At 40.7% G+C, this 26,622-nt stretch overlaps 1 protein-coding gene, 1 long non-coding RNA gene and 1 pseudogene across 3 annotated transcripts; 2 read left to right on the top strand and 1 right to left on the bottom strand.

The window, feature by feature from the left end:
• The first annotated feature begins 2,816 nt into the window (after window positions 1-2,816).
• On the top strand, window positions 2,817-2,893 carry LOC117133866 (annotated as a pseudogene).
• Window positions 2,894-4,715: 1,822 nt separating this feature from the next.
• Window positions 4,716-20,387, bottom strand: LOC117133790. 2 transcript variants are annotated; one of them, XR_004457817.1, is made up of 3 exons: window positions 18,196-20,387; window positions 5,849-18,087; window positions 4,716-5,667 (listed from the first exon to the last, which is right to left on the bottom strand). It is a non-coding gene; the product is annotated as an uncharacterized LOC117133790 (long non-coding RNA). The 2 variants fall into 2 exon arrangements; XR_004457816.1 differs by having other exon boundaries at window positions 4,716-18,087.
• Window positions 20,388-21,041: 654 nt separating this feature from the next.
• LOC103849191 lies at window positions 21,042-24,155 on the top strand. Its single transcript, XM_009126006.3, has 3 exons — window positions 21,042-21,296; window positions 21,696-23,900; window positions 23,990-24,155. The coding sequence occupies exon 2, from the start codon at window positions 21,803-21,805 to the stop codon at window positions 23,867-23,869; it is 2,067 nt and encodes a 688-aa protein (XP_009124254.1). The 5' UTR covers window positions 21,042-21,296; window positions 21,696-21,802; the 3' UTR covers window positions 23,870-23,900; window positions 23,990-24,155.
• Window positions 24,156-26,622: the final 2,467 nt, after the last annotated feature.

Raw genomic sequence — 26,622 nt, 5'->3', positions numbered from 1 at the left:
AATATAAACCGTTGTAGTACTGATGGGCTTTTACCGAATAAAATCGTAAGTGGTCTTTTAGTCCCGTTTTAGACCTCTTTGGGCTGATTTTGGACTTATCACGTTTATTATGATTTTCGAATAAGTTACCGCAGTTTTATCTTAATGTCTCGACGACAACTCCACTTAGGATGGAGTAAGGGACAATATAGTCGTAGTTCGTAAGAGGTCGTATCGAGGTTTAGACGAGAGTGCATGAATTGGTGTCGTCCTGACAGTTTCGGGTTGGATCGGCGTTTAGGGACAGACCACTCGACGATCATCGAGTGGCCTGCTTGGGCCGACCACTCGATGATCGTCGAGTGGTTTGATAGTCCAATCACTCGACGATCGTCGAGTGGCCTGCTTGGGCCGACCACTCGACGATCGTCGAGCGGTCTGTGAGTTCGGTATGATTGCTCCAAGCATATTTAAGACGACTGGTTGTTTCGGTGTTTCTGATAAGTCTTTCCAAGTATTTAAAAATCAAAATCATTATGAAAAACTTTCCCAAATAGTATCCTTAACCATTGATTTCAAGATAACCATTTTTGACCCTAACAATTGCCTTAAACTGACTCAAAAGAAAAACAAACGAAAGAAACAAGTTAGTAAACGACGAAAACCATCCCCCAGACTTACTTCACAACGTCCCTGGTGTGAAAATAAATCAGAGAAAAGGTGAAAACTAGAATAAACATTTTTTTGTGAGATACTTACCTGAGTGGAGCGGGTGCTCCACGAAAATTCTGAGTGTTCCATTACAAGATCTCCGCGTGGAGCAGTCGCTCTTTCACAACCCATAATTTTTAAGTATCTCGGATTTGTCTGCTTTTTGACCTGAGACTCAATAAACTAAAACGAAAATATGCAAACAAAAACAAAACCAAGTTATATTTACACTTACCAGTGGGTTGCCTCCCACCAAGCGCTTGGTTTAAGTCACTAGCTTAACTGGGTGACAAGGGTCAGTCGGGTTGAGCATGAGGGCTTGTTCCAAAAAAAGCTCCACAATCAGACATGTTCAGCTTCAGAACTCTGCTCAGCAACCCCTTCACAACAGCTTCTCCTTTCTCTTTCAGCTCAAGTGTGAGAACTACTCTGACTTTAGAGAAAGGTTTAGAGGTACCCTTGCACTTTACCTCATACTCAATGAATTTCTCATCACACAAGCGAGGTATCAAAGTCATTGTAGGATCACCCTTGACCCTTTTCTTCTGGACTTTTTCTTCACCTTTGCATTTCCACTGACTTTCTTGGTATCAGTGTGAGGATCTTCATCCATAAATCCTTTGATCTCACTCTTATCACCAAACTCCTTCTTTGGATCAATTTTTGGCTGTTCTGTACTGACCATTGAGATGCAGGAGGCGTATCGGATTTGTGATCTGGTTGGGACAGCCTTGTAGAAAACCTTATTGTTTATATTGGAGAAGGAGACTCTCTTATTAGGTATGCCGACAATTGCTCCCACTGTAGCCATAAATGACCTTCCAAAGATCAGAGGCATCTCATGATCCTTCCTCATCTCAATAACTTGAAAGTCGGTATGGAGCACACAGTCCCCAACCTGGACAGGAAGATTGCGAATGGTTCCATAAGGGACTGCCACGGAAGAGTTTGCAAAAGCCAGCTTCACCTAAGAAGGCTCAACATCAAAAATGCCTAGCTCGTCTACAATCGCTTTTGAGACAAGGTTCACAATAGACCCAGAATCACAAAGAGCTTCCTTGAATTCCACTCTAGTAATGGAACAAGGAAAAACAAATTTTCCAGGGTCATCAACCTTAGGCAGTACCTTCAGCGATGGTGTCAGTGCTTCACTAAAGAGTGCCTTGATTTCCTCCTGAGATTCCCTGCAATTTTTGAAGAACATATGCAATGGCTGAATCTCCGAAGCATATTCAAATGAGATATTTTAAGGAAGCCTTCTCACCATATTCCTAAACCCAGTTAGCTGCTCTGCACTAATAGGATCCATCAGATGTTTAGGTAGAATCAGATAGGAAACCTTAGGAACATAGAATCGCACTGGTGGAGTCTCAGCAGGTTTGCATTTCAGAGCTAGCAGGCTACTATGTTCTCTCTTCTGCGCCTAGAGCAGTCTCAGCAGACAGTTACTCTGGTTCTTTTCTCTTATCTTTCTCACATCTCAGCTCTGTTGCATTACAGTACTCAACCCTAGGATTCATCGCACTCTTTCCAGGAAGCATACCTTGCTGCCTCTTAACACTCTCAGCTGTTTGAGCAAGCTGAACATCAATCCTCTTGATGTGGTTGCTCACATATCATACTTTGCATTCAGCTCCGTGAACATGTTGTCCATCCTGTTGTTGATGTCTGTAGAAACCTGATTCAGTGCTTTGCTCTGAATCAGCATACCCTGCAACAGCTGTTGCATCATCATACCCATACCCTTCAGCTCATCTGGTTGACTGTTCCCAGTAGCTGGAACACCTTGCCGATTGTTCTACGGTTGTCGCTGGATCTGGTTCTGAATCTGCCCGGCCGTAGCTTGCTCCATGCTGAAGACGTGCCCTTGGTTATTTTTCAGTAGATGATCAGATCAACCTTGATAGTCAGCTCATCTATCTTCTAGGTGTCAGAATTGTTCCCTTTCTTGGAGCAATCACTCTCCTCGTTCTTATTGGCTGAGATAGATCCAATGTTCTCAATCAGCTCAAATGCTCCATCAGTGGTCTGAGTCATGAAGTCTCCATTGTTGTCAGAGTTCATAGCACTCTGAAATTCCCAGTCAACTCCATCATAGAAAATTTCCAAGAGGTAGCCATCATCAAAATCCATGGTGAGGACATTCTCTGCGATAGTCATTGAAACGCTCCCATGCGTCGAAGAAAGGCTCATCAATGAGATGTCTGAAGGAGGTGGCTTGTTCCTCAATGCAGTTGTTCTCGCCTTAGAGTAGAAATGGTTGAGGAACGCTGATCGGACATGTTCCCATGAAGCGAGAGAGCCAGTAGGGAGATACTTCAACCACCGTGCACCTTTTCCATCAAGAGAGAATGAGAATAATATGCACCTGATGTAGTCTGGTGGAACACCATTTGCGCGAGTGAAACTGCAGACTTTTTCGAAGCTCTCAATATGCTCCATTGGAATTTTGTATTTGAGACTAGAGAATACCTTTCTCTGTACTAGACCGATCAAAGCAGGCTTGATCTCGAAGTCCTGTCTGAGGCAGGGTGGAAGAACTATGGCAGAACGAGTAGTAGGGATGTTGCAAGGAAGGTTTATCTGCCCGATTGGAGGAGCCTTCTAAGCAGCATCCTGCTGAGCTTGGATGCTCTGCTGCAACTATTGCATCTGCTGCTGCATGAGTTGCATTGCTGCAGCGAGATCATCTTGATGGCCTTGATCACCCATTTTGGTGTTGTTTGGCCTTTGTTGTTGTATGTTCTGTCTTTCTAACCTTGCCAGCTCCTGGTTAGTAAGCGTAACTAATTCTCCTTGTGTGTTTCTTCGAATATGTATAATGGTCATGCACTTGGAGCATTAGCTGCAACAAATAGGATAGAGCAAGTCAGAGGTCTTAGACTAAATATATAACTGAAAAATAAAGGAAATAAGCTGGTCCTCGGCAACAGCGCCCAATTGATATAACGTGTATACGCACACCAATTAACCTAATGTGCACACTACCACAATCAAATGGTATGTCGATATAGCACTTTAGGATCAAATCCATAGAGACCAAGGATTACACTTTATTTCTGTAGGATCAATATGAAGCTAAGACAATGTGGGGGTTTTAAGATTTGTGTATCCTGACAAGTAAGTAACAAGATTAATTAAAGATTTCAGATGATTAAAATGATATCCTAGGGTGGTTTGATCGGGTGTTAAACAAGTTGTTGGGGTCAAAATCGGTCACGATGGAATCAATGTCTGAAAGTCCGTAAAAATCAGCATGAACGTTTTTACGAAAAGTAATCTGCATAAAGAAATCTTTACGAAGAGCCTTGCGGTAAAATCTTGTTCAAATCTCAATCGAACCACTAAATACCGATTGTCCGAAGGCAATGGACATGTATCCAAATCGGCCACGGACAAGCTCAAGTATGGCCATCGGACCACGGACAAGCCAAGCACGATCGCTACGCAACGACCAAGCATGCACACTGCCCGGTCGCTACGTAGCGACCGAGTTCGAGCCAAGCTCGGTCGCTACGTAGCGACCAAGCACGCGTCCCACTCGGTCGCTACGTAGCGACCGAGTTCGAGACAAGCATTCTCGTCTACTCTGTAATGCTATCGCCCGAAGGCCGTAGCAAACCCATTTCATGTTTCTCGTCATTTGAAGTCATCAGTCGAACTTTTATCGAAAGAAGCCGTAATTAGTCAAAAGACGGCCAAAAGAGACCTAAGACGTAACTCGAAGCCCACTTACGATTTCTTAACCAAAATCCCGTAAACCGTAGGACGGTTTATGCTTGGTTCGCAAGGAAAGATAAATATCAAGTTTCCGCGGATAAATACGAAGTTTTCGAAGATAATTACGAAGATCGGGAAAATAGAATATCTCCATTTTTAAGCTATGATGGCTTAAGGGCAGAAGGGGGAAAGTGTAGACAGACCTAGGAGCGAGTATATAAGGAGTCCTAGAGGAGAGACACAAGGAGAGAACATTTTCACAGCAAACTTAGCACTTAGAGCAGTATAGGCAATTTTCCGTTTTGGTTATTCGAGCTGCGACTCAATTAGGTTGTTGCCGTCTTTGGGTTTTAGAACTAGGAATCTCGCCGACAGCTCTCATAGCCCAGGCTCTTACCTTGTTGTAACGCTCAAACGCGAATTCGGAATAAGATATACTTTGCTCTCTTTTCGATTTATTATGTTTTCTCGTCTTTATTTCGTGTTCTTATTGCTTGGTTTGTGGCATTAGCAGATATCCGAGACCTCTGGGAAATTATGGTTCTCCTATTTTCCTTATTTAAACGGAAATCGTCAATGCGAATTTCGGTTCCAACAGTTTGGCGCTAGGAGGGGGTACGGATCAATCTAACTCTCAGCCACAAAACGCTTGATCAAAACAATGTCTGGAAATACGAAAGACAAAACTCGCAGTTCGCAATAACGCTGGTAAGAGAACCTCAGCCGCCACTGCGCCTATGGCCAACGCCTACGCAAACGCCACAGATCTTGAGAAAATTGAAAACCTTGCTGCGACTTTTTGCCACAGGAAGTGCAATGAAACGAGCTCGCGATTTCTCTTTCTAAACATAAAGGGAAACGATAAATCTTATCAAACCCCATAAGCTTGGCTCATTACCGAACAAAAGAAATCTCATTGCGTAAAGATTTTACCAAAACACGTTTTCCGAAAATATTTCGGAAAGTTAAAACTGGTTCTCCCAAAAACCGCAGAAAACCCCTAGGTTAATCGCGGAAAAAGGAAGCGCAACAAATCAATTACATAGCTCGGTTGCTACATAGAGACCGAGCACGCACACGGCTCGGTAGCTATGTAGCGCCTGAGCACGCATACCGCTCGGTCGCTACGTAGCGACCGAGCACGCACACAGCTCGGTCGCTACGTAGCAACCGCGCACGCACATGGCTCAGTCGCTACGTAGCGACCGAGCAAGTACACGGCTCGGTCGTTACGTAGCGACCTAGCTCAAGCCAACTCTCCACTCGCTATGTAGCGAACTGTAAGGCTTCAGAAGGTCCTCCTCTACGTTCGCGTTTGAATCCTCATCGAAACGCTTTTCGTTTCGTCTCAATCGGAGTTTCCGTTGAGATTTTACGACGAAAACAAGTAGGACTCTTGTTTGCTTGCTTCTACTCGCTACGTAGCGACCTATCAGACCTTCACTCGCTACATAGCGACCTGTCAGGCCTCAGAAAGGTCCTCCTTTGTGTTCTCTTTTGAATCCTCATCGAAATGATTTTCGTTTTGTCTCAATAGGAGTTGCCGTTGAGATTTTACGACGAAAACAAGTAGGACTCTTCTTGGTTTGCTTCTACTCGCTATGTAGTGACCTGTCAGACCTCCACTCGCTACATACCGACCTGTCAGGCCTCAGAAAGGTCTTCCTTTGCGTTCTCTTTTGAACCCTCATCGAAACACTTTTTGTTTCGTCTCAATCGGAGTTTTCGTTGAGATTTTACGACGAAAACAAGTAGGACTCTTGTTGGTTAGCTTCTACTCGCTACGTAGTGACCTGTCAGACCTCCACTCGCTACATAGCGACCTGTCAGGCCTCAGAAAGGTCTTCCTTTGTGTTCTCTTTTGAATCCTCATTGAAGCGCTTTTCTTTTCGTCTCAATCGGAGTTTCCGTTGAGATTTTACGACGAAAACAAGTAGGACTCTTCTCGGGTTACTTCAACTCGCGACATAGCGACCTTTCAGACCTCCACTCGCTACATAGCGACCTGTCAGGCCTAAGAAAGGTTCTCCTTTGCGTTCTCTTTCTAATTCTCATCGAAACACTTTTCGGTTCGTCTCAATCGGAGTTTCTGTTGAGATATTACGACGAAAACAAGTAGGACTCTTGTTGGTTTGCTTCTACTCGCTACGTAGCGACCTGTCAGACCTCCACTCGCTACATAGCAACCTGTCAGGCCTCAGAAAGGTCGTCCTTTGTGTTCTATTTTGAATCCTCATTGAAGCGCTTTTCGTTTCGTCTCAATCGGAGTTTCCGTTGAGATTTTAAAACTCCGATTAAGATTTTACGACGAAAACAAGTAGACTCTTCTTGGCTTACTTCAACTTGCTACATAGCGACCTGTCAGACCTCCAGATCGCTACATAGCGATCTGTCAGACCTCAAAAAGCTCCTTCTTTGTGTTCTCTTTTGAATCCCGATTAAAACGCTTTTCGTTTTGTCTCAATCGAAGTTTCCGTTGAGATTTTACGACGAAAACAAGTAAGACTCGTCTAAACTCCTTCGCTTGCTCCAACTCGCCCTTACCTCCATCTTTGTGTTCTCCTTCAAAATCTCGATCGAAACGTCTAGCATGGATGTGTTACCATTGAAACTTTACGAAAAAAAAAACCGTAAAGACTTGTTTTCTCGCATGGATTCAGATTAATCGTATAAAACGACAACGGTTAACTTAACATCTTAGCCGCCTCAACTATACGATTACGTTGAATTTTTTTATAAAATTGACGTCGTATCTAAGGAGAAGATAACTGTCAAGTTCGGAAGATAAATGTCAAGTTTCAAAGGATAAACACCAATATCGAAAATGGCGAACATACACGAGAAGAGGAAGGGGAAATGAGCAAGCAAAACTAAGAAGAGAGAAAACTGTCGAGATAACTAAGGTATTTCCGACTTGAAATTTTTGAAATCACTTGGAATTTTTGTAGGAAATTACTAAGAAATAAAAACGCATTTGAAACCGCCATAGAACTTTAAGGAACGTAAAACCTAGGAGAATAGTCTAGCGAACTATGTCTTAGGCGATTTTTCCTATCTCGATATATTGTTCCATAACTGTTCATCCAGATCTTGCAAATCGATCTAAACTCTCCGAAAATCGAGAAACGATCACGACGCATATAAAGCTCGCTTCCTAAGGAGAAAAAAACTAGAGATATGAACGTCGTCTTAAAACCAATTCGTTTCTGGCAATTTTCTTGGAACCGACATATTCCAAGTCGTCAACGTGGACACAACCAAATCACAGACCAAGCGTCATCTTTAAATCATCCCGAATTATTGACCATTCCAAACCTCAGAAGAAGAAACCTACACAACACTTCAAAGTATCGGTTCAACCGTTTTCTTCCGTAAAAAAAAAATAAAAAAAAATGGGGAGTAGGTACGTATACTATACTCGTATACTCCCAAACTTCAAAAACCTTTGCAAATCGTCAAGAAAACGATTTTGTCAAAGCAAATCGTCTCAAATAGGCAAACGAAAATCTAAAATTCGTCTAAACGCTAGCAACATATCCAGACGATCATGAACATAATCTCAAAGACTATACATCATTTCTTGTCGCAATCATGCGTACAAAAAACCTGTACCAATATCAAACTGAAACTTGACGATTAGCCAAAGTATTGAAGCCCTTTCCGGTTTTAGAAAGCCAGTTTCGTTTAAAAATTTCTACGAGAAATCTTCAATCACCAAAGCATTTCTTTCAGTTTCCGTTGTACCAAGTGAGTCACGGAAAAGCATCAAAAACAGTTGTGACGAAGAAAACTCAAAAATAGATGTAGCATCGTGCACATTAAAAGGAATACTTTCCTCCCGATGGTGGCTAGATCCACCTCTGGTTGACTAATTCATTCCATAAACGAATGTATCATGAGAATCCTCTCATAAAACCTATGAAAAACTTTCTGCGACTAGATCGTAATGAAATAAAATTCGGTAACACTCCATGAGTAACTCCAAGCAACTTTCACCTAAGATCGAAATCACAGCAGAAACGTTTCTCGTAAAACCTGTAGAAACAACTCTACTTTAGCATATGTATACATATCACCGATTTACAACCTTCATAAAACCAGTCCCCGTTACTTACGCACAAAATCCTTCGTTCAATCTGACTATGTCTTACGAAGAAACTTTCTAAAGTTAACATAACAGGCTTTATGAAGAACCCTACGGCTCACTGGCATCTGCTTTTCTTTTCCCTCGGTCACATCCGAGAAGGCAGTCGTCCCGCCGCTGACTCCACACTGGTTATGTAGCAAACCTCTTGGGCTTCGTTTTCCTCAGGCAAAAAATATTCGATTTTCATAAGACTATATGCCACATTATACGAAATATTCATTGTATAACTGAAACCTAGAGCGGATAATCGTTTTCTACGACTATCGGCCATATTAGCATGGATAACCCCAGGAAAATTGGCCTATCAATCTCGACAAGCGCTCTTTGGCCCTCGGTCAATTACGCCTTCCACTAAAGGTCCAAACCAATATTTGCCATCCCCTTTAAGGATGATCGTAAACTAAAATGGCCTTAAATGTTAAAGTACCATGGTATAATCCTTGACCTACAACATCTTTGGCTACCTGAGTGAACACATCCCTCACGTCAAGCCAAATTATTTGAGAAACCATTGCTCTACCACTTAACGGCTAAACGACAATCTATGATTTGTCTAAAAACGTCGTGTGACTATTAAGAGAAAAATTATCGTATAGCTCATAGTCGGAAGTCATATGATAAATTCTTCGTAACGAAACTCAGTCCTAACAACAAATGGTTAACGAAAAATCTAAACTTTTCGAAAATTGACCAAGTTCAATACGCTCCACAATTCAATTTAACCCCGCAACGTTTTACCCATAATATGCGGCATGTAAGGAAAAATTCGTAACAAAGCTTCTACAGCTATACGAAACATCCTCAAAATGCACGAAATAGATCTCGGAAGGCCAACACTTCACAAAGCACTATGAAGGAAAAGGCTTCTTCCCATGGACAAATTTACGCGACACCTCAGTCCTAATTCCTCGATCGTAAATCAAGTTATTAGCATCCAAACAGGAACAACAATTTTGGCTGCGAACATCCGTAGTCAAATCAGAATGTTTCTCAAACGCAGGGCTAAGACTAAACCCATGCAACATCGCAAACCATTTTTAAGCGCGCGAACATTTCAAGCACGAAACACGGCATACGAAAGAATAACAAATATTTAGCATTGCGAGACGTCGCAGAAGCCTAAAGATTCATTCTTCGATGAAATTTCCTTCCTCGATAAAACATCTTCTTGGAAGACCAGACAGTCATACGCACTAACATCTTCTCAAAACATGTCCTTTGCGAAGACTCGAAATGGTAATTTTTACCATTAAGTTTGTTGCTGATCACAACAAACTCTTAACGTCCTAAACAGACTTAGCCATCTCGTAGAGATGACTTTCGTACATCGGACACAAGGATAATAGCACTATAAAAGAAATCCAAAATTTTTGGTCAGCACTTCTAGGAGGCTTAAAAATTGTCCTTGGAGAGATGCTCAGTTCCAACCATACAAGTCGTATAAGCCGAGAACCTATCGCGGACTCTAAATCGGTATGGAATCAGGATGAAACTGAAACGGGATACGTAAGTCGAATTAGTCATCGCCCCCTCTAAAACCAGGAGTAAACCTAGGTCTTGCCCTAAACCCAACGCACTGGTCTCTAACATCTCTAGGCATAGTATCAAACACCCTGATACGAGATCCCAAAATTTGTCTCTTTGTATATTCGAGCGTCTTCAGAAATTCCGCAAGTTTACAAACTAAGGAAAACTCTCGAAACAGATCACGGATATAGCAGTTCACACAGAGTTAGATTACAAGATGATAACTCAGAGTCTTCCTTCTACACCCATATAAAATGCCATCTGCAGAAACACGCCTGATAACCTCTACATATAAACTAGACCGCAAAGGTCTCGCTAGAAAACTAGTCATAAGAACCTTAACTCCAAGACGAACTACGAAAGGCTTGATCCCTTCAACAAGGGTACGTAGGCACCCGTCATAAGGCGCAGCCCCAATCTTATCGCGTTCTACTTTAAGAAGAGCGAGAAGACCCCTTACCACGGACCTTTTCAACCATTAATTCTGCCTAACTCACCTAACTTGCCTAACTTGCCAAGCCACTCGCTACAACCTCACGCTAGAAGCTCATGGTTTTAACGAGCTGGGGGGCTAACTGTTGGGGTCAAAATCGGTCACGACGGAATCAATATCTGAAAGTCCGTAAAAATCAGCATGAACGTTTTTACGAAAAGTAATCTTCATAAAGAAATCTTTACGAAGAGCCTTGCAGTAAAATATTGTTCAAATCTCAATCGAACCACTAAATACCGATTGTCCGAAGGTAACATACATGTATCCAAATCGGCCACGGACAAGCTCAAGTATGGCCATCGGACCACAGACAAGCCAAGAACGATGGCTACGCAACGACCAAGCATGCACCCTGCTCGGTCGCTACGTAGCGACCGAGCACGTGTCCTGCTCGGTTGCTACGTAGCGACCGAGCTCGCGACCGAGCACGCGTCCCGCGCGGTCGTTATGTAGCGACCGAGCTTTCCCGAAACGTCGATACGACACGAATCCATGCATTCTCGTCTTCTCTTTAATTCTATCGTCTGAAGGCCATAGCAAACCTATTTCATGTTCTCGTCATTTGAAGTCATCAATTGAACTTTACGATAAAAACCGCAGAAAGTTCGTTTTTATCGAAAGAAGATGTAATAAACATTTCGAGTCAAAAGACGGCCCAAAGAGACCTAAGACGTAACTCGAAGCCCACTTACGATTTTTAACCAAAAGCCCGTAAACCGTAGGACGGTATATGTTTGGTTCGCAAGGAAAGATAAATGTCAAGTTTCCGCGGATAAATACGAAGTTTTCGAAGATAATTACGAAGATCGGGAAAATGGAATGTCTCCATTTTTAAGCTATGACGGCTTAAAGGCTGAAGGGAAAAAGCGTAGACCGACCTGGGAGCGAGTATATAAGGAGTCCTAGATGAGAGGCACAAGGAGAGAACTTTTTCACAACAAACTTAGCACTTAGAGCAGTTTAAGCAATTTTCCGTTTTTGTTATTCGAGCTGCGACTCAATTAGGTTGTTGTCGTCTTAGGGTTTTAGAACTAGGAATCTTGCCGACAGCTCTTGTAGCCCAGGCTCTTAGCTTGTTGTAACGCTCAAACGCGAATTCAGAATAAGATCTACTTTGCTCTCTTTTTGATTTATTATATTTTCTCGTCTTTATTCCGTGTTCCGATTGCTTGGCGTGTGGCATTAGCAGATATCCGGGACCTTTGGGAAATTAGGGTTCTCCTACTTTCCTTATTTAAACGGAAATCGACATTGCGAATTTCGGTTCCCACACAAGTGTGAGCCAAACAATTATTGACGTTCAAATAAGAGAAAGTTTAGAACTCGGATCACTCAAGTAGTAGAACAGTCCACTGTCGTGGTACTGCTCTCTATGCTAATCGATCTTGATACCTAAACTCTCGTTTGGATCAAGACCCGCAACAAGCAATAGAGATCAAGTCCGATATGTTCACAAAACACCATAATATGTACTTTCGCTGATTAGGGATGTGATGCGATGCTCATTCAAAACAGATCTAGCAACCTATTACACGGTTAATGAATCAGTTAAACCTAGGATCTAACAATAACTGGCCAGTTTAATGCAAGCAATAAGAACAGTTATGAATGAAGACAATTGAATGATTAACTTATTTATGCTTAGCTCACAGATCTAACACCCTAACACCCTAGACTAAGCAAGTGGATTACTCAGCCATGGACAGAGAAAACATAGAGATAACAGATGAAGAAAACATGTTTGAATCAATAATAAAAAGCAAACAGGATTTAGAAATCTTCTCCAAAGAATGTAAACATTCTTCTTCCTTAACAAGAGTACAAGTTTTCTCTCTCCAAAATCTCTTTAAAAAGTAATGTAGAATGTCTAAAAAAATAAGAAAAGATATATTTGCAGGTCTCAAGGAGAAAAAAGGGAAAGCCCTAGGTAAAATCCCGAAATATTTGGAAACTTCCTTAAAAATCTCTGCCACTGGAATATGCACTCGGGGTGTTCTGCATGGTTGGAAACCATCAAGACTGTACTGCGTGAAAATCACCAAATTGCACTCTTTTCTGCCTCTTTTGTTCCAGCTGGTCCATCTCCCATCCAATGCAGCTCCAGACCTGTAATGACTCGAAAAGGACTAGGAAGACTCGATAAAGACTTAAAAACACTTTAGAAAACATTGTTAGAATGTATCAAATCACTGATGTTATTTAGATGGCATCTCCTTGGTGGTTGTGAATGTTTTTAGATAACACATCTGTACCCCGCCACTGGTCGCATCAATCCCATTTGTGAGCTGATCAATCTCTCTTTTGGTTTATTAACTTATTATTTATTCTTTTGACTAAAGATGTACCTTTTTGAGTGGTTTTGGTTTGACAGGAAGAGTCGAACAGGACGGTGCTATCCAAACTGGAAAGAGGTTGAGACTAAGGAAGTGGAGACCATTCAACCAGATGGCATGGAGCTTGAAAAATGGAAGTTTTGGTCTATTTAAATTCTCTTTGCTGGTCTGTGAAAGATTCTGACAAATCATTAAACCTGATTTTCTTTTTGATTTTTGCTTGAGTTTGCCTCTTCATTATTGCATTGTGGTCTCAGAAAACGATATGATATTGTACTAGAAAACTTCTCCAAGTTTTGTGTTTTGTACTTTGTTAAAGTGTTATTATTTGGGTTTTTGAAACGTGTATGAACCTTTTTGTACCGCACACCGTTTGTAGTGGAAACTTAGATTGTTGAATGATATTTTCTTATGTTTGGATGGTGTTAGTAATTGCTTGATAGTCAAGTAATCTCTGAATTTTTAACTTATTTTGTTGCAGAGATATGCTGTTTAATACCAGATTTGTGAGGCTGTTATTTTAGAATATACACATGTTCGTTACATTCTAGTAGTTATAATATTTAATAAGGTATATCTGATGAGGCTCCTATGTTAAGCTTTTAAAAACTAAGCTATGCCGGCTACTTGTGTGTGCACAAAAAAAAACCAGGTACTTGTGCTAACGGGTATTAATTATTGAAATTCAATAACTTGAAACAAAGCTTAGGAAATCAAAAGTCATGGAAAACCCATCAGTTTCTACAGTTGTGAAGTCAGTTTCCAGCTTAGTTGTTTTATGTGCGTCTTCATGCTATAGTTTTTAACCTATAAAGAGGCTTTGATTTACTTATAAAAACTTGATCAAGAAGAAAAATGTATAAGGGAAAAAAAAACCGAGAGAAGAGAGATCAATCTTTAACCTGCATAGCTGCTAGTATTGATAAGAGTCCTTGACATTGTTTGAGCAAGACTGATATTCATTATTTCTGTCATTACTGAATTAATTATAATTTCATCTAGTTACCAATGACAACAAACAATTAAAAAAAACATGCATTTAGATAAGGTCCACAAAACACCAGAGTAACAGCCAGTAACTAATGCTTGAAACAATTCAGCCTTCAGCTTCTGGACATATGCATATAAGAATGACTAACACGTAGTTTCCACTTTATATCTAATAATAATTATTATGATAATTGTTTGCATCTCTGAACTCTCATGAAAACCAACTCCACTGCAGTATGTACACATGGAGAGTATGTTGCGGCTACAGAGAAACGATAAGAGGATAAGCTTCATAAAATCGAAATTTACCTTTGTTATCAGCGAGAATATGGAAGACGCCAGACCGTGCACGACATCAACAGCTTAACTAACAATATGCTTGATATATCAACCTAACAACACAAAAATCATAATAAAAACATTCTGAAAACGGACTCTAATGATACAAAGTAAGTCAAAGCAAACACTCACCACAGCTTTCCCAATAATTGGAAAACGAAGCGTGCTGGCTTTCAAGGCTTCAGTTGCTCCTTACAAAGAATTTGAATGATCTATGTCGAGAAGGGACCATTCTTCTAGGTAACTCATCTACATCTCCAAATACAATGATTTTGCAGGTATTAAACATGGCAACTACGAACACAATTATACGAAATTACAGGATAATTGACATAGCTTGAATTTCATATTCTTACATGCGCTTATGTACTATGATGACGCTCTTATTTGAGAGAGTTTCTTTAGGTTAATTTGAGCATGCTTTGGGATTATTTCAGACACATGGAGAGGGTATAGACCAATCACTAGAGTTGATGGTACCTTCTTGAAAGTTGTTGTAAAAGGGGTGTTTCTAACTGAAATTGGGCATGAAGCAAACAATCAGATTTATCCTATTGCTTGGGTAGTGGTGCAATCTGAGACTACAGATAATTAGATATGGTTCATCCAACAAATCAAGAGAGGTTTAGTTATTCTAGATGGCAATGGTTTGTTTTGCTTTCGGATATCTAAGGGACTTAAACTGCTGTGGAGGCAGAGTTACTGAATGCTGAGCATAGAAAGTGTGTTAAACACATCATGAAAACTTGAAGAAGATTCATGCCAAGAATATTTTACTAAAACAGATGATTTGGGACATTGTTAGGAGCTGCACATAGATAGATCTACAACCTAGCTAAGTTGAAGGCATACAACTTGGCTTGGTACAATGATGTCATGAAACAGAAGCCGCATACTTGTTCTCGACCATTTTATAGAATTGGAGGCTGCTGTGAAATGTTGACAGCAATGCAACATAGTCCTTTAACTTCACTATCACGGAAGCAAGAGCCAAGGCAACAGTGAAAATGTTGGAGATGATAAGAAGACATGCAATGGATCGCATAGCAGAAAGACACATAACATCAAATAGACATGAAGGATTGTGTATGAAGTATGTAGTAAAAATATTTGTAGTGAAGAAGCAGATCCCTGATGATTGTAGAATTTCTCTAGGTACCCGTGGAAAATTGTGAAGTTGATGACGTAGAACAAAAGTATAGATGAGTCTGGATGATAAAGATAAACCTTGTGGTGTATTAGAAATGATATTGAAACTTAAAGAATTTACTTTTTTCATATGAAAATGTTTCTTTTCATAGTGTGAGTCTCTGTTGCTTTCAAACCTCTTTTATAAGACTACTCTGTGTTTTGCTTGATGACAAGCAAAAGGATAAGTCTGGGGGAATTGATATACCATGGATTTTACCACTTTTAGACCATGGTATATGTGTTTTTAAGGTCTATTAATTATGTTTAGAGTATGTTTTAGAGTGTTTTCAGGTTTAAGTAAGTTTTAGAGAACTTTGGTGATTTTGGAGCCTTTTGAAGTGCAGAACTACACAGACGCGTCAGATATTTAGCTATGGATGGAGATATTTCCACAGTGAGATTGGGCTCATCTTTTTACAAACAATAGAGCTTTGAGTTAGCTTTCCAATGCCACCGGTTTAAGGTCAATCAACATCCTACAGCAGATGTTATGCCTGATTTACTGAAGAGTGGTATGTCTGCCTCGCCGGAGAAAGTTGTCGAGGAGATGAAGAAATGTCGATCGACAACAGACACTTGGTGTCAATCGACGGTAACCCCAGAAGACGGGTTGGGCCTATTTCATGATCGATTTAAGCCCAGAAGTTATCGCAAATTACCAGAATGCGTCTGGACGATCTAAAATCCTATTTAAGTGTTTTTTATGCCATTATTGACGGCTACGCTTTATTCTATTCTTTGTTCTTACTTTTATGTAAGAGAAAAGAGAGGAACTCCTTCAGAGTCCTCTTGGAACTAACTCCTTTGGTTTTCATATTGCTTTCTATTTTATATATATTCATCAATGGTTTTTTGTGACAACTATCATGTTTAAATAGATCTCTATTAGATTTAGGGTTTAAAGTAAGATTATGAGGGATTAGCCCAAACTATAGATACGCTAAGGTGATAAGATTTCCTTCAAATAATTGTTTGTAACGCTTGTGTTCTAGAGTAGCTAACTAGAACACTGAAATTAGGATAATTAGACGTACGCGACGACATGGTCTTTTACCTAAATTAATTCTCTTGAGCTAGGATTGCTAGAAATAAATGACAACTAATTTAGTTAATACTAGTGAACCTATTGAACGGCTTGATAAAACTTGTCTAGTTAAATATCGATCGACGCTAATCTCATAGCATTGATTGACACTCGAACCATATCAACAAGTGACAGCTGAGATATTGGACTTAGTCAATAGGATTTATTCGCACGCGGAAGCTGAATACTTTCTCATTAGAATTTGAGTTCTAGGATTGATAACATTAGCATCTATATCATTATAATCATGATACCTGAAACCTTAAGTCTAGCAACCCTCATTCCATCAAAGAACTCATTAATCAACTAAACAATTACCTTGTTCATCATGTTTACTTTATTTACTGCTTTCATACTTGTTTACCTAGCTTAATCGCGACTGTATTGAGTTTATTGTGTGCCCATGCTCCATGTGGATTCGATCCTTAAGTACTACAACTGAACTTCTTATTTGAGAGAGTAAAGTCACTCCTTAGGGTATTTCAAGTGATATGACATAGCAAAAAGACACATAACATCAAATAAGCATGAAGGATTGTGTATGAAGTATGTAGTAAAATTACTTGCAGAGGAGATGAAGATCACTGATGATTGTAGAATTTCTCTAGTTTTGAAGTAAGCTATGATAGAAATTCATATAGTGTCAACATTATAAGGCATACATGTTCATGTGGAAAATTGCGTATCAGTGGAGGTCTTTGTGAAAATGCCTATGGAGCAATGATCAATGATGGTTTGAATGTTGATCATTATGTCTCGAGATTCTTAAGAACACTTATATAGCAGGTAAATTTACAACACAAACATTGAGCTAGTTAGAGGACCAGGAGTGTCTCGGTATGCATTCAAGTTTACCACTGATAGCTGCTCCTCCATAACCTGAATTATCTGGGAGAAAGAAAAAGAAAAATCTAAAGAAGTTCCCTAAAATGTAAGGCAAACATGAATCAACTTTTTTTTTGTCAACGGTTTCATTTCATAAACTCAAAACAGTGTTCTCAAAGTTTGGGGACAGCACCCATAGCATAAACAACAACAACTAAAACGAAGATATTGCAAAGATTAAAAGAGCATGATAGCGGAATGTCGAGAGGGACAAGGTTCCTGACAAAGTAACCTGTAATCTCAATCAAATCCAACCCTGTGCGCAGGGCAGAGAAGGGGACGATAAAGTCCGAAAGAATCTGAAGGCTTGAAGGTCCAAATGATAATGTTGAGTGAGGAGCTTCCTGAAGCATTCCATCATTGGCTTGTAATGCAGAACTCACAATCCACGTTCCATTAGCCGAACAATGCGAGAAGTTCCCAACCAACTCAGAGGCTACCAAACTCCTCTTCCAAAAGATTGGTTGTTGTGAGGTGAAACACCATCGCCAAATAGACAAGCCTGATCCAACAAAATCCATAGCCACAAAGACAGAAGTCCAGATAACAGCCTCACAATGAGGTAATAACCTGGTTCTATAAAGAGTAGCATCCTCATACTGAGGGAAAGGGAGCTTAAACCTGAAGCTCAAAGGGTTTGTAACATCCTCACTACGAGGTAAAGATCCATTCAAAAGCAGCATAATCTCTTGATTACCAGGAATCAAGGATCTCTTACGAAGCAGCCAATTACAATATATTCGGAGACAATTATCGAACAAGAATGACTCACTCCAACAAGATATGAACACCATACCTTGCTACAGCCGGAAGCAAGGGGAGATGGGTCCAACAACATGTAACCAAAGTTTCAAATGAAGGATATGCATTGACTTAGAACTGCAAATAGCAATAGAGAACTGCACTCCAAAAGATTGCGCTGAGGTAATAACAACTGCATACAGAATACTCACCCCCACCAATATTTCAACTTTCGAAGTCCAGTCCTCAAGGACTTGAAATGATGAGCCATGAAAGAAGGTAAGCTTGCAATCAGTTGTCAGTAACCCCAAAAACCTTGCAACTAATATCTCAACTTGATGATAATAAGGCAAATCTCGTAAGGGTGACTTTAACGAATCATGTTCCACACAAGCGACCAAGTTTCTCAGCTTTGACACCGGAATTAGTTGGAAGAAGGAGGAGACCTGGCTAGTGGTGAGAGAGCTGGAAAGAGCGACTTCAGCCAGTAAAGGATTCATCCACAAAGACTGAACAGATAGTATACATGCATCTGAGCAGAGAAGCTTGAGCGAGAAACCGGTAGAAGCACAGAGAAACCATGGCATCGGAGCTTCCTGATATCTCTGATGGTGAGGAGTGGTAAAGGACGACGAGATATGGTGGAGAAACGCACAATCTAGGAGAACTGGTGGAGGGTCGGGAGGGACTGGAGGGACAGGAGGATTCACTGGAAGCATCACGTCGAGATCCGGATCTGGTGGCTCAGTCGGCAGGGGAGGAAAACCAGATGAAACAGTTTCAGGAGACTCCATTGACAGGGAAGGGGAAAAGCTTCGGGAAGGAACGCGAGGCGTCGGCATCAGCGGAGGAGAGGCTCGTGGTTAAGAGAGCAAGCATAAGCCTCAGATATGAGGTAGGAACTGTAATCGACAGTATAAACCCAGCGACGAGGAAGCGCAGAAAAATTTCAGTAAAAGTCTCCCGTGAAGAACTTTAGATCCAAGATCTAGCACAGATGAAACACCCCACACAAACACTGACATCGTGAATCAGTAGCCCTCAACATCAGGATTCCAAAAGCAGAAGAAAATTATGGTCGGAAAGTTTGAAGCGGTGGCCCCCGGCATAGAGTCGCGGTGCGGAGACGGCTGAGCTGCGGAGGAAACTAAAGCCAGGGAAGAGTCACCGGAGTCTTGGGAAGAGCGACAGGGAGCATCGTAGAGGAACAATGGCAAACATGAATCAACTAAGAAGAAAAAGAAGAGGGTTAAAAAACTTGGAAGGGCGTGGTGCACAGTGCTTTGCTCAAAGTGTGCTGAGACGGAACATAATGCAAAAAGGTGTGAGCGTCATCAAAAGAAGAACATGAAGAAGACAATTGAAGAGGTTTATCAATCATTTTCTTGTATTTACTGACATGGTTGTAGTGTATTCTCGTCCTAATGTTTGTAGAAGGTCAGCCACGACCTATTGAGTATAAATAAGTATGGAGAAGCATTGTATGTGCTTAACCCAATAGAAATAAAGTTTTCGAAATAAAGGGGTTTTTAGTTTCTTGTAAGGAAGTCAAACACTATAGAATAAAAATGTTTAACTAGAAAGTTTTTGAGTTATGCATATAGACTTTTGAATGTAAGATGCTAAATAAATAAGTAAATGTGTGTGTTTAGCTTATTGAAAGATTGTTATAAGTAAAACTTGCAAGTTTACTAACAAAATAAGAAGATCACAACAAACTGAATAAAATGAAGAATTTGGAAGACTCTTCTTTGCAAGACAATGAGCGACTTTGTTGAAACATCAATTTGTTCTACCTCACATATAGAACTTCTTAAGAAATATATGTATCAAAAAATATTTTCAAAGAGTTTGCATTGATAGACTATGTGTTCACAATTTATTTATTTTTTTCATTAAAACTTGGCAATACTACCCCCCCCCCCCCCTCCCCCCCCCCACTCTTCAAAAATAATATATTGGAACTTTTGAATTTCGTATCATTGATTGTCATCATAAGAAGTTTTCCTTCTGCTTATAAAACATATGATGATTCTCCTAAATTTTCAGAGCTCCACTATTTTGCTGCACCATTTTTTCTCCATAATCTATCTTTTTGTAACCATTTTGGATCGAGCATCAAAAACCGTGTCAACATCACATTTATAGTATATGTTGATAGTCTTGCACATGATGATGATTTATTTGTTTCCATAGTCATCAATAAGTATTTTCTAAATAATTAGTTTATTACATCTTAAGTTACATTTATCTATTTTAGAAAGTGAAGTGATTTATTAGAAAATGATCCGCAATACCGTCTGAATTATGTCGAAATAAGTGAAAATGTTTTGTCAATATTGTCAAATTTGTAAACAATTTTTCGAACTTCCAAGAATCTATTATTACACAGAATTACTGTCATAGACCAAGAAAACAAACATGCACAATAGCCATATATGGTGAGGAGATGTTACAATTTTATTATGGTACTCCATAAATTATCTTCAACACTGAGAAGAATTGAGAAAAGGACGAGATTAACATATATTATATACATATGTATATATATATATATGCGTACACATATATACATAAATGTGTGTGTGTGTCATGATGATCCATCCACAGTTAACAATTAGTAGATGTATGAGTCTGCAAGGAGCACAAACTTGTGTGTGCATTGGCGGGAAGCTAAGTTTTCATGTTTCAGTTTTACCTCCAATACCGCTTATAAATTCATTTTGATAAGGGGTTTATGTATTATTATCACATTAATTAATTTATATACAAAAAGGTTATGGACATATGATATTAAAAATTATAAAATACATAAATGCGCACTGTGCACGATAGCATAAAGCAGTATTAGCAAATTAGCATCGTTTACTTTCACTTGTGAAAATTACTTAAACCAATCCGAAGAAATAAAAATTCCATATTTTTATATTTATCGTTAATTTTCCCCTAAAATTTTCGATTTCGGATCGACGGCGAATCTGGAGCTTATTCGGCCGGCAAATCCATAAGGGATGTGTGATTCAAAAGAGTGCTGAAGAAACTTCACTTCATCGGAAACCCTAATTTTTAGTGGAGTGGATCTACAAATCTGTTGGGGATAAAGCTAGGCTTGATCTGCTCTGGAGGAAAGTCATAGATTTACAGCATTGTTTCCAAGTAAGATCTCTACCTATTTCTTGACGAATTAATCGATCGTGGTTGATTAGCTTTTTTTTTTTTAATTTTGAAATTAGCGAAGCTTTAAATGTATCAGATTTTGTTGTGATTCTTTTGCTGGAGTTATTAAGCTTACATTTGACTCTGTTCCTGTTTCAACTGATTGTTTTGTCGGAAAAGGAGACAACTTTAAGCTAGATTTGACTTCAGGATGCGTAAATACTCTAAGAGGTTTTTTTTTTTTTTTTTTTTGTATTTCTGACATATGTTAAGCAGCAAATGATCCTAAAATGGAGCTAGTACAAGTGAATTTTCTCTCTCTTTTTAAGGGTCTCAATAAGATTATCCTGTTTTGTGTTAGAATGTTGTCTTTTGACTGAAAGTAATCATTGATTGCAGATGATGATGCTTGAAAATGGGCAACTTTGTGCGTGTTAGCTCCCGAGAACGGTCTTAGTTTCCTTTTGCAGAACGTTTCGAGAAAATTGACCAGAATTATTCTATACATGGAAGCATACAGAGAAGAGGCTCTTAAAGCCAAGCAATTCGCTGAGAGGAGATTTGCAGAAAAGGATTTTACGGGCGCAAGGAGCTATGCGTTGAGGGCGAGGTCGCTGTTTCCAGACTTGGAAGGTTTGTCTCAAATGCTCACCACCTACGATGTTTATATAGCTTCTCAGAGTAGACGCAGCGGGGAGATTGATTACTATGCTGTTCTTGGACTCAAGCCGTCAGCTGGAAAAAGAGAAGTCAAGGCACAGTACAAGAAGATGGCTGTATTGCTTCATCCCGACAAGAACAAATGCCTCGGAGCTAGTGGGGCTTTCCAGATCATATCCGAAGCTTGGGCCTTTCTCTCAAATGAGTTCAAGAAAAGCACTTTTTATTACAAAAGAAAGAAACTTATTGACTCCATGGAGGATCAGAACAACAACAACAACAACAACAACACAGAGTATGTCCCTGGGACCGCAGGATTTGATTGTTGTCCACCAGTTTCAGAAAGACTCGATACATTCTGGACTGTTTGTACCTCTTGCAAAGTTCAGTACGAGTATCTGCGCAAGTATGTCAATAAGCGGCTTTCGTGTAAGAACTGCCGAGGAGCATTCATTGCTGTGGAGACTGGGCCTGGTCCTGTTAGTGCGTCAGTTCAATATGCGCCTCCATCTCATACAACAAGTAATGGCTACGGATCTCATGGCTATGATTTTGTCTCGGGCATGCCTACCAATTCCACTTATTTCTTAGGTCAGTATCCTGCACATGGATATGAATATGACTGGAACTCGTACGTGGGAACATCTCCTGGGAGTCTAGAGTCAAACCGGATGTCTTCTGTATCAAGCGGATATCCTTCTAAGCTGGCCAATGGAGTAGTCTGTAGGGGAAGAAAGAATGTTAAAGAAGGGTCTATCAGGACTTCAAGCGCAGCCACTGATCTGAGCCCACCCAATTGGTCTGCTGATCCTTCACTGACTAAGGCCCCCAGACCTGAGAAGAAGAGGAACGTGAGTTTGGGGTCGTCTGGTAACGGATTTGTTGAAAACACAGAATCAAAAACAACCAAGTTGGATGGAAACAAGGAACCTGAGTCTAAACATCTTGGCCAAAGTCATGGTAAATCTAGACGGTGGTCCGCGCCTGCAACAGGATTGGATACGCGGAAGCTATTGATTAGCAAAGCTAAAACACATATACAGCAAAGACTAGAGATGATGAGATTGGCTTCAGTGGCAGCAGAGGCAATGGCTACAGAGGACGCAGCTCCACTTGATGAAGTAAAGGCCTCCTCCAAGGTAGGAGATGGTGTATTCGGAATAGGAAGGCATGTTTCTTCCGGTCATCAATCTGTTCGGAAAATAAACGGACCAATAACAGTTCCAGACTCCGACTTCCATGACTTTGATAGTAACAGATCGGAAGGGTGCTTCGAGGCGAGGCAGATATGGGCAATTTATGATGAAGATGATGGTATGCCACGGTTATATTGCGTGGTCCGGGAAGTGCTCTCGGTTCAACCATTTAAGATTGACATAGCCTACTTGAGCTCCAAAACTGACATCGAGTTTGGGACAATGAAATGGGTGCAGTACGGGTTTACCAAGTCGTGCGGACATTTCAGGATACGGAACACTGACATAGTTGAGCACGTTAACATATTCTCCCATCTGTTGAAAGACAAGAAGACGGGAAGAGGTGGTTGTGTTAGGATATTCCCCAAGACCGGAGAGATTTGGGCTGTGTACAAGAACTGGTCACCAGACTGGAACAACTCAACACCTGATGAAGTGAGGCACCAGTATGAAATGGTCGAGATCCTCGATGAGTATTCTGAACAGTTTGGGGTTTGCATCGCCTCGCTTGTCAAAGTAGAGGGTTACAAGACCGTGTATTGCAGGAGGGAGGAGAGTACAAAATGGATACCGAGGAAAGAGATGCTCCGGTTTTCGCATCAAGTGCCATCTTGGTTTCTTAAAGAAGAAACCAGCAGCGTGCCTGGAAACTGTTGGGACTTGGACCCGGCGGCTATACCTGAGGAGTTGCTTGGCACGGGGGCAGGAACTGATTGAGATGTAGCTTCACTGTTAGTGCAAGAGACGAGTAAGATCTTTTATATATCTCCATCAAAAGGTTTTTGACTCTGTAGAAAACCCAACTCTATCTACAAGATTTCTGGTTTATTATGTCAGGGACTATATGCGCGCAAGCTTCTGTTTGTTCATTGGAGTTGTTGTATTAGCAATGTTGAAGAATCAAAACATAGTTGGACTTGTTATTTGTTTTAGGATTCTGTATTTCATGTTTCTTTGTTAACTTTTACTATAAAAATGTAGCAAATATCATTTTGCTTTTTTACTTGTCCCTCTCGCTTCAGATGGCTAATGCTACCTGAGATACTTTAGTTTCATCGGTTCGAACTTCAAATTCGACATTTTTGTTTGTTTCAAATTAAGCGAAAAAATATACATGTTTCTGTAAAATAATCTGAATGGAGAATATATAAGCAAAAAAAAGTTAAAAAATTTATTAAGAAATAAACGAATACACATACGAATCTCTTTCATTAACTTAAATTTATTAGTAAAAATCATGAAAATTTTACACTTACACATACTTTTTCCTTCTTCCATATCACATAGACATACTCTCTACTTGTAGAGTACTTTATTGGGCTAAAATGTCTTAACTACCCCACAAATTGAAAACCCAACTCTAGTTTAGTACCTCTAGTTTAGTTAACACTTTTACACCTCTAGTTTAGTTAACTTATATTAACGGCATTTTTTTTAATTTTTTACCTCACATAATTTTCTAATTTTATCCTCTCTGTCCAAACCCTAGATGTCGTTCATTCATCTCCCAAATCAGTTTCACGGCGTAATCCCCTGAATCTCCGATTACTCATCCCACTTTCATATCCTCAAGCTCTCCATTCCAGGTTCCTCCTAACCCTAATTGTTTGTGTTCTCCGCGGCTCAGCTACAGAACCACGCTGTCTTTGTCGCCGCCTCGACATTGACCCATTCTCCGACGAACAATGACTGGTACGTATCTCCTACTCTGATCTCTCGGATTTTTTTGAACTAACTTTAATTCTAACTAGTTTCCTTTAACTGGAGGTGGAGAAACTGGTGTGTGTTCCCGGCCAGATCGCCGGCTTCCGGAACGGCTCTTCGCAACAAACCGTTTCCCAATGAAACGTTTAAACGTATATTCCAAACCCGACATACTCTGTTTCCTCAGTCATGTCCTTCACGGCTCAGACGAGTTTGAGATCATAAGGAACTCTTGCTTTGGTCGCCTATTCGACATCCCTGCTCGCCAGTCCCCTGTCTCGCACAAACTTCTCCACAGCCTTTTGAGCAGACAGATTTTGCCCCTTCAGGAGTATACGCTCTGGCCAGTTGTTGGTGGATCTCCCTTCCGGTTCTCCCTTGCTGAATTCCACACTGTCACAGGTCTCCCTTGTGGTCCTTTCCCCGCAGACTATGAAACACCTTCATTCAACATCAGAAACCCTGCTAAGGACCCTCTATGGCGCAAACTACTTGGGCCTGACTCGCACATTACTATAGCTGACATTGGGCACATGCTTGAGACTGACCAAACCATTCCCAAAGACAAGAGGCTTCGACTCGCACTCATCATGATTGTCGACGGTGTGCTTATCGCTCACAAACAAGTTGCCAAGCCTACTCTACGCTATGTGCGTATGGTCGACAACCTTGAAGACTTTTTAAACTTCCCCTGGGGCCGTGAGTCTTTTCTCAAAACCATTACCTGCATGAAACCACCCACTGATGCTGAAAACCCCGTAGCAGCGCTAGCTCAAGTTCTTCAACAGACAACCTACAGACTCACGGGATTCCCTCTAGCGCTCCAGCTTGTGGCATTTAAAGCAATTCCACTCCTTGCGGCCAAAATACCAGCACCACACTACACCCTCAAATTGCTAGACCTTGAAGAAGGTCACCTACCACCACATGGCTCTATACACCTTGAAGATTTCCTCACAGTCGAAGTAAACCCACAGGTTAGTTGTAGAATCTATGCTTCTATTTCTAGTAATTGTTCTCCACTGCAGACTATAACCGTGTGCCCAATGCAGCTGTCTGTAACATCACTCATACCACTGTCTCCAAATGCACCATCGTGGGGAGGCGAGACTTACGACGAGCGAGTCTGTTATATGGAGAACCTGATCGCATCTGGCAATAAATTCAAGCCCACCGACTGGCCTGGCGGCGATACATCCAACCCTGAGTTTGTTTTCAGTCCTGCGGTCCAAACGGTTCACAGGAAGCAAACAGTCCCCAAGAAACATGCTCTCAAAGTCAACAAAGCTCCAACAAAAGGAGCATCATCATCTCGCAAACAAAGGAGAATCTCAAACTACTTCAAATCTGATGTTGCCGCGGGGGCGCCCACGAACGAGTGGCTAGCAGCCAAAATCAGAGAACACGACGGTTTGTTAGCTCAGCTGCAGTCAGATAATCGGCGTCTCAAGTTGAAACTGAAGAAACGCCACAGGAAGCCGGGCTGTAAATTGACTTCGATGACACCAACGCTGCGTAAAGGAAAATCAAAGTTTACTAAGGTACACTACAACTACCGTCCACTTTTATGTACCCCCAGTGGCCACTAAACATAATATGCTTTCCTATACGACCAGGACATGAGCCCGCAAAAAACCAACAATGGACAGCGACCAGCTTCTAGCCCTACCCAACAAGACAACAACACTGCAAATGATGAAAATCAACAGGTAGAACATATATTTCGAATGGCCAGTCACATACATTGCCCACCGTTAACTCCTACA

This window comes from Brassica rapa, chromosome A04 (genome assembly GCF_000309985.2).
Source record: "Brassica rapa cultivar Chiifu-401-42 chromosome A04, CAAS_Brap_v3.01, whole genome shotgun sequence".
Taxonomy (NCBI): Eukaryota; Viridiplantae; Streptophyta; class Magnoliopsida; order Brassicales; family Brassicaceae; genus Brassica; species Brassica rapa.
The sequence above is the reverse complement of the archived record's forward strand: the minus strand, read 5'-3'. Positions and strand labels throughout refer to the sequence as shown.

Bases quoted from the DNA above. Each gene is read 5' to 3' on its own strand.
- LOC103849191 (XM_009126006.3), top strand. From the start codon at position 21,803: ATGGAAGCATACAGAGAAGAGGCTCTTAAAGCCAAGCAATTCGCTGAG.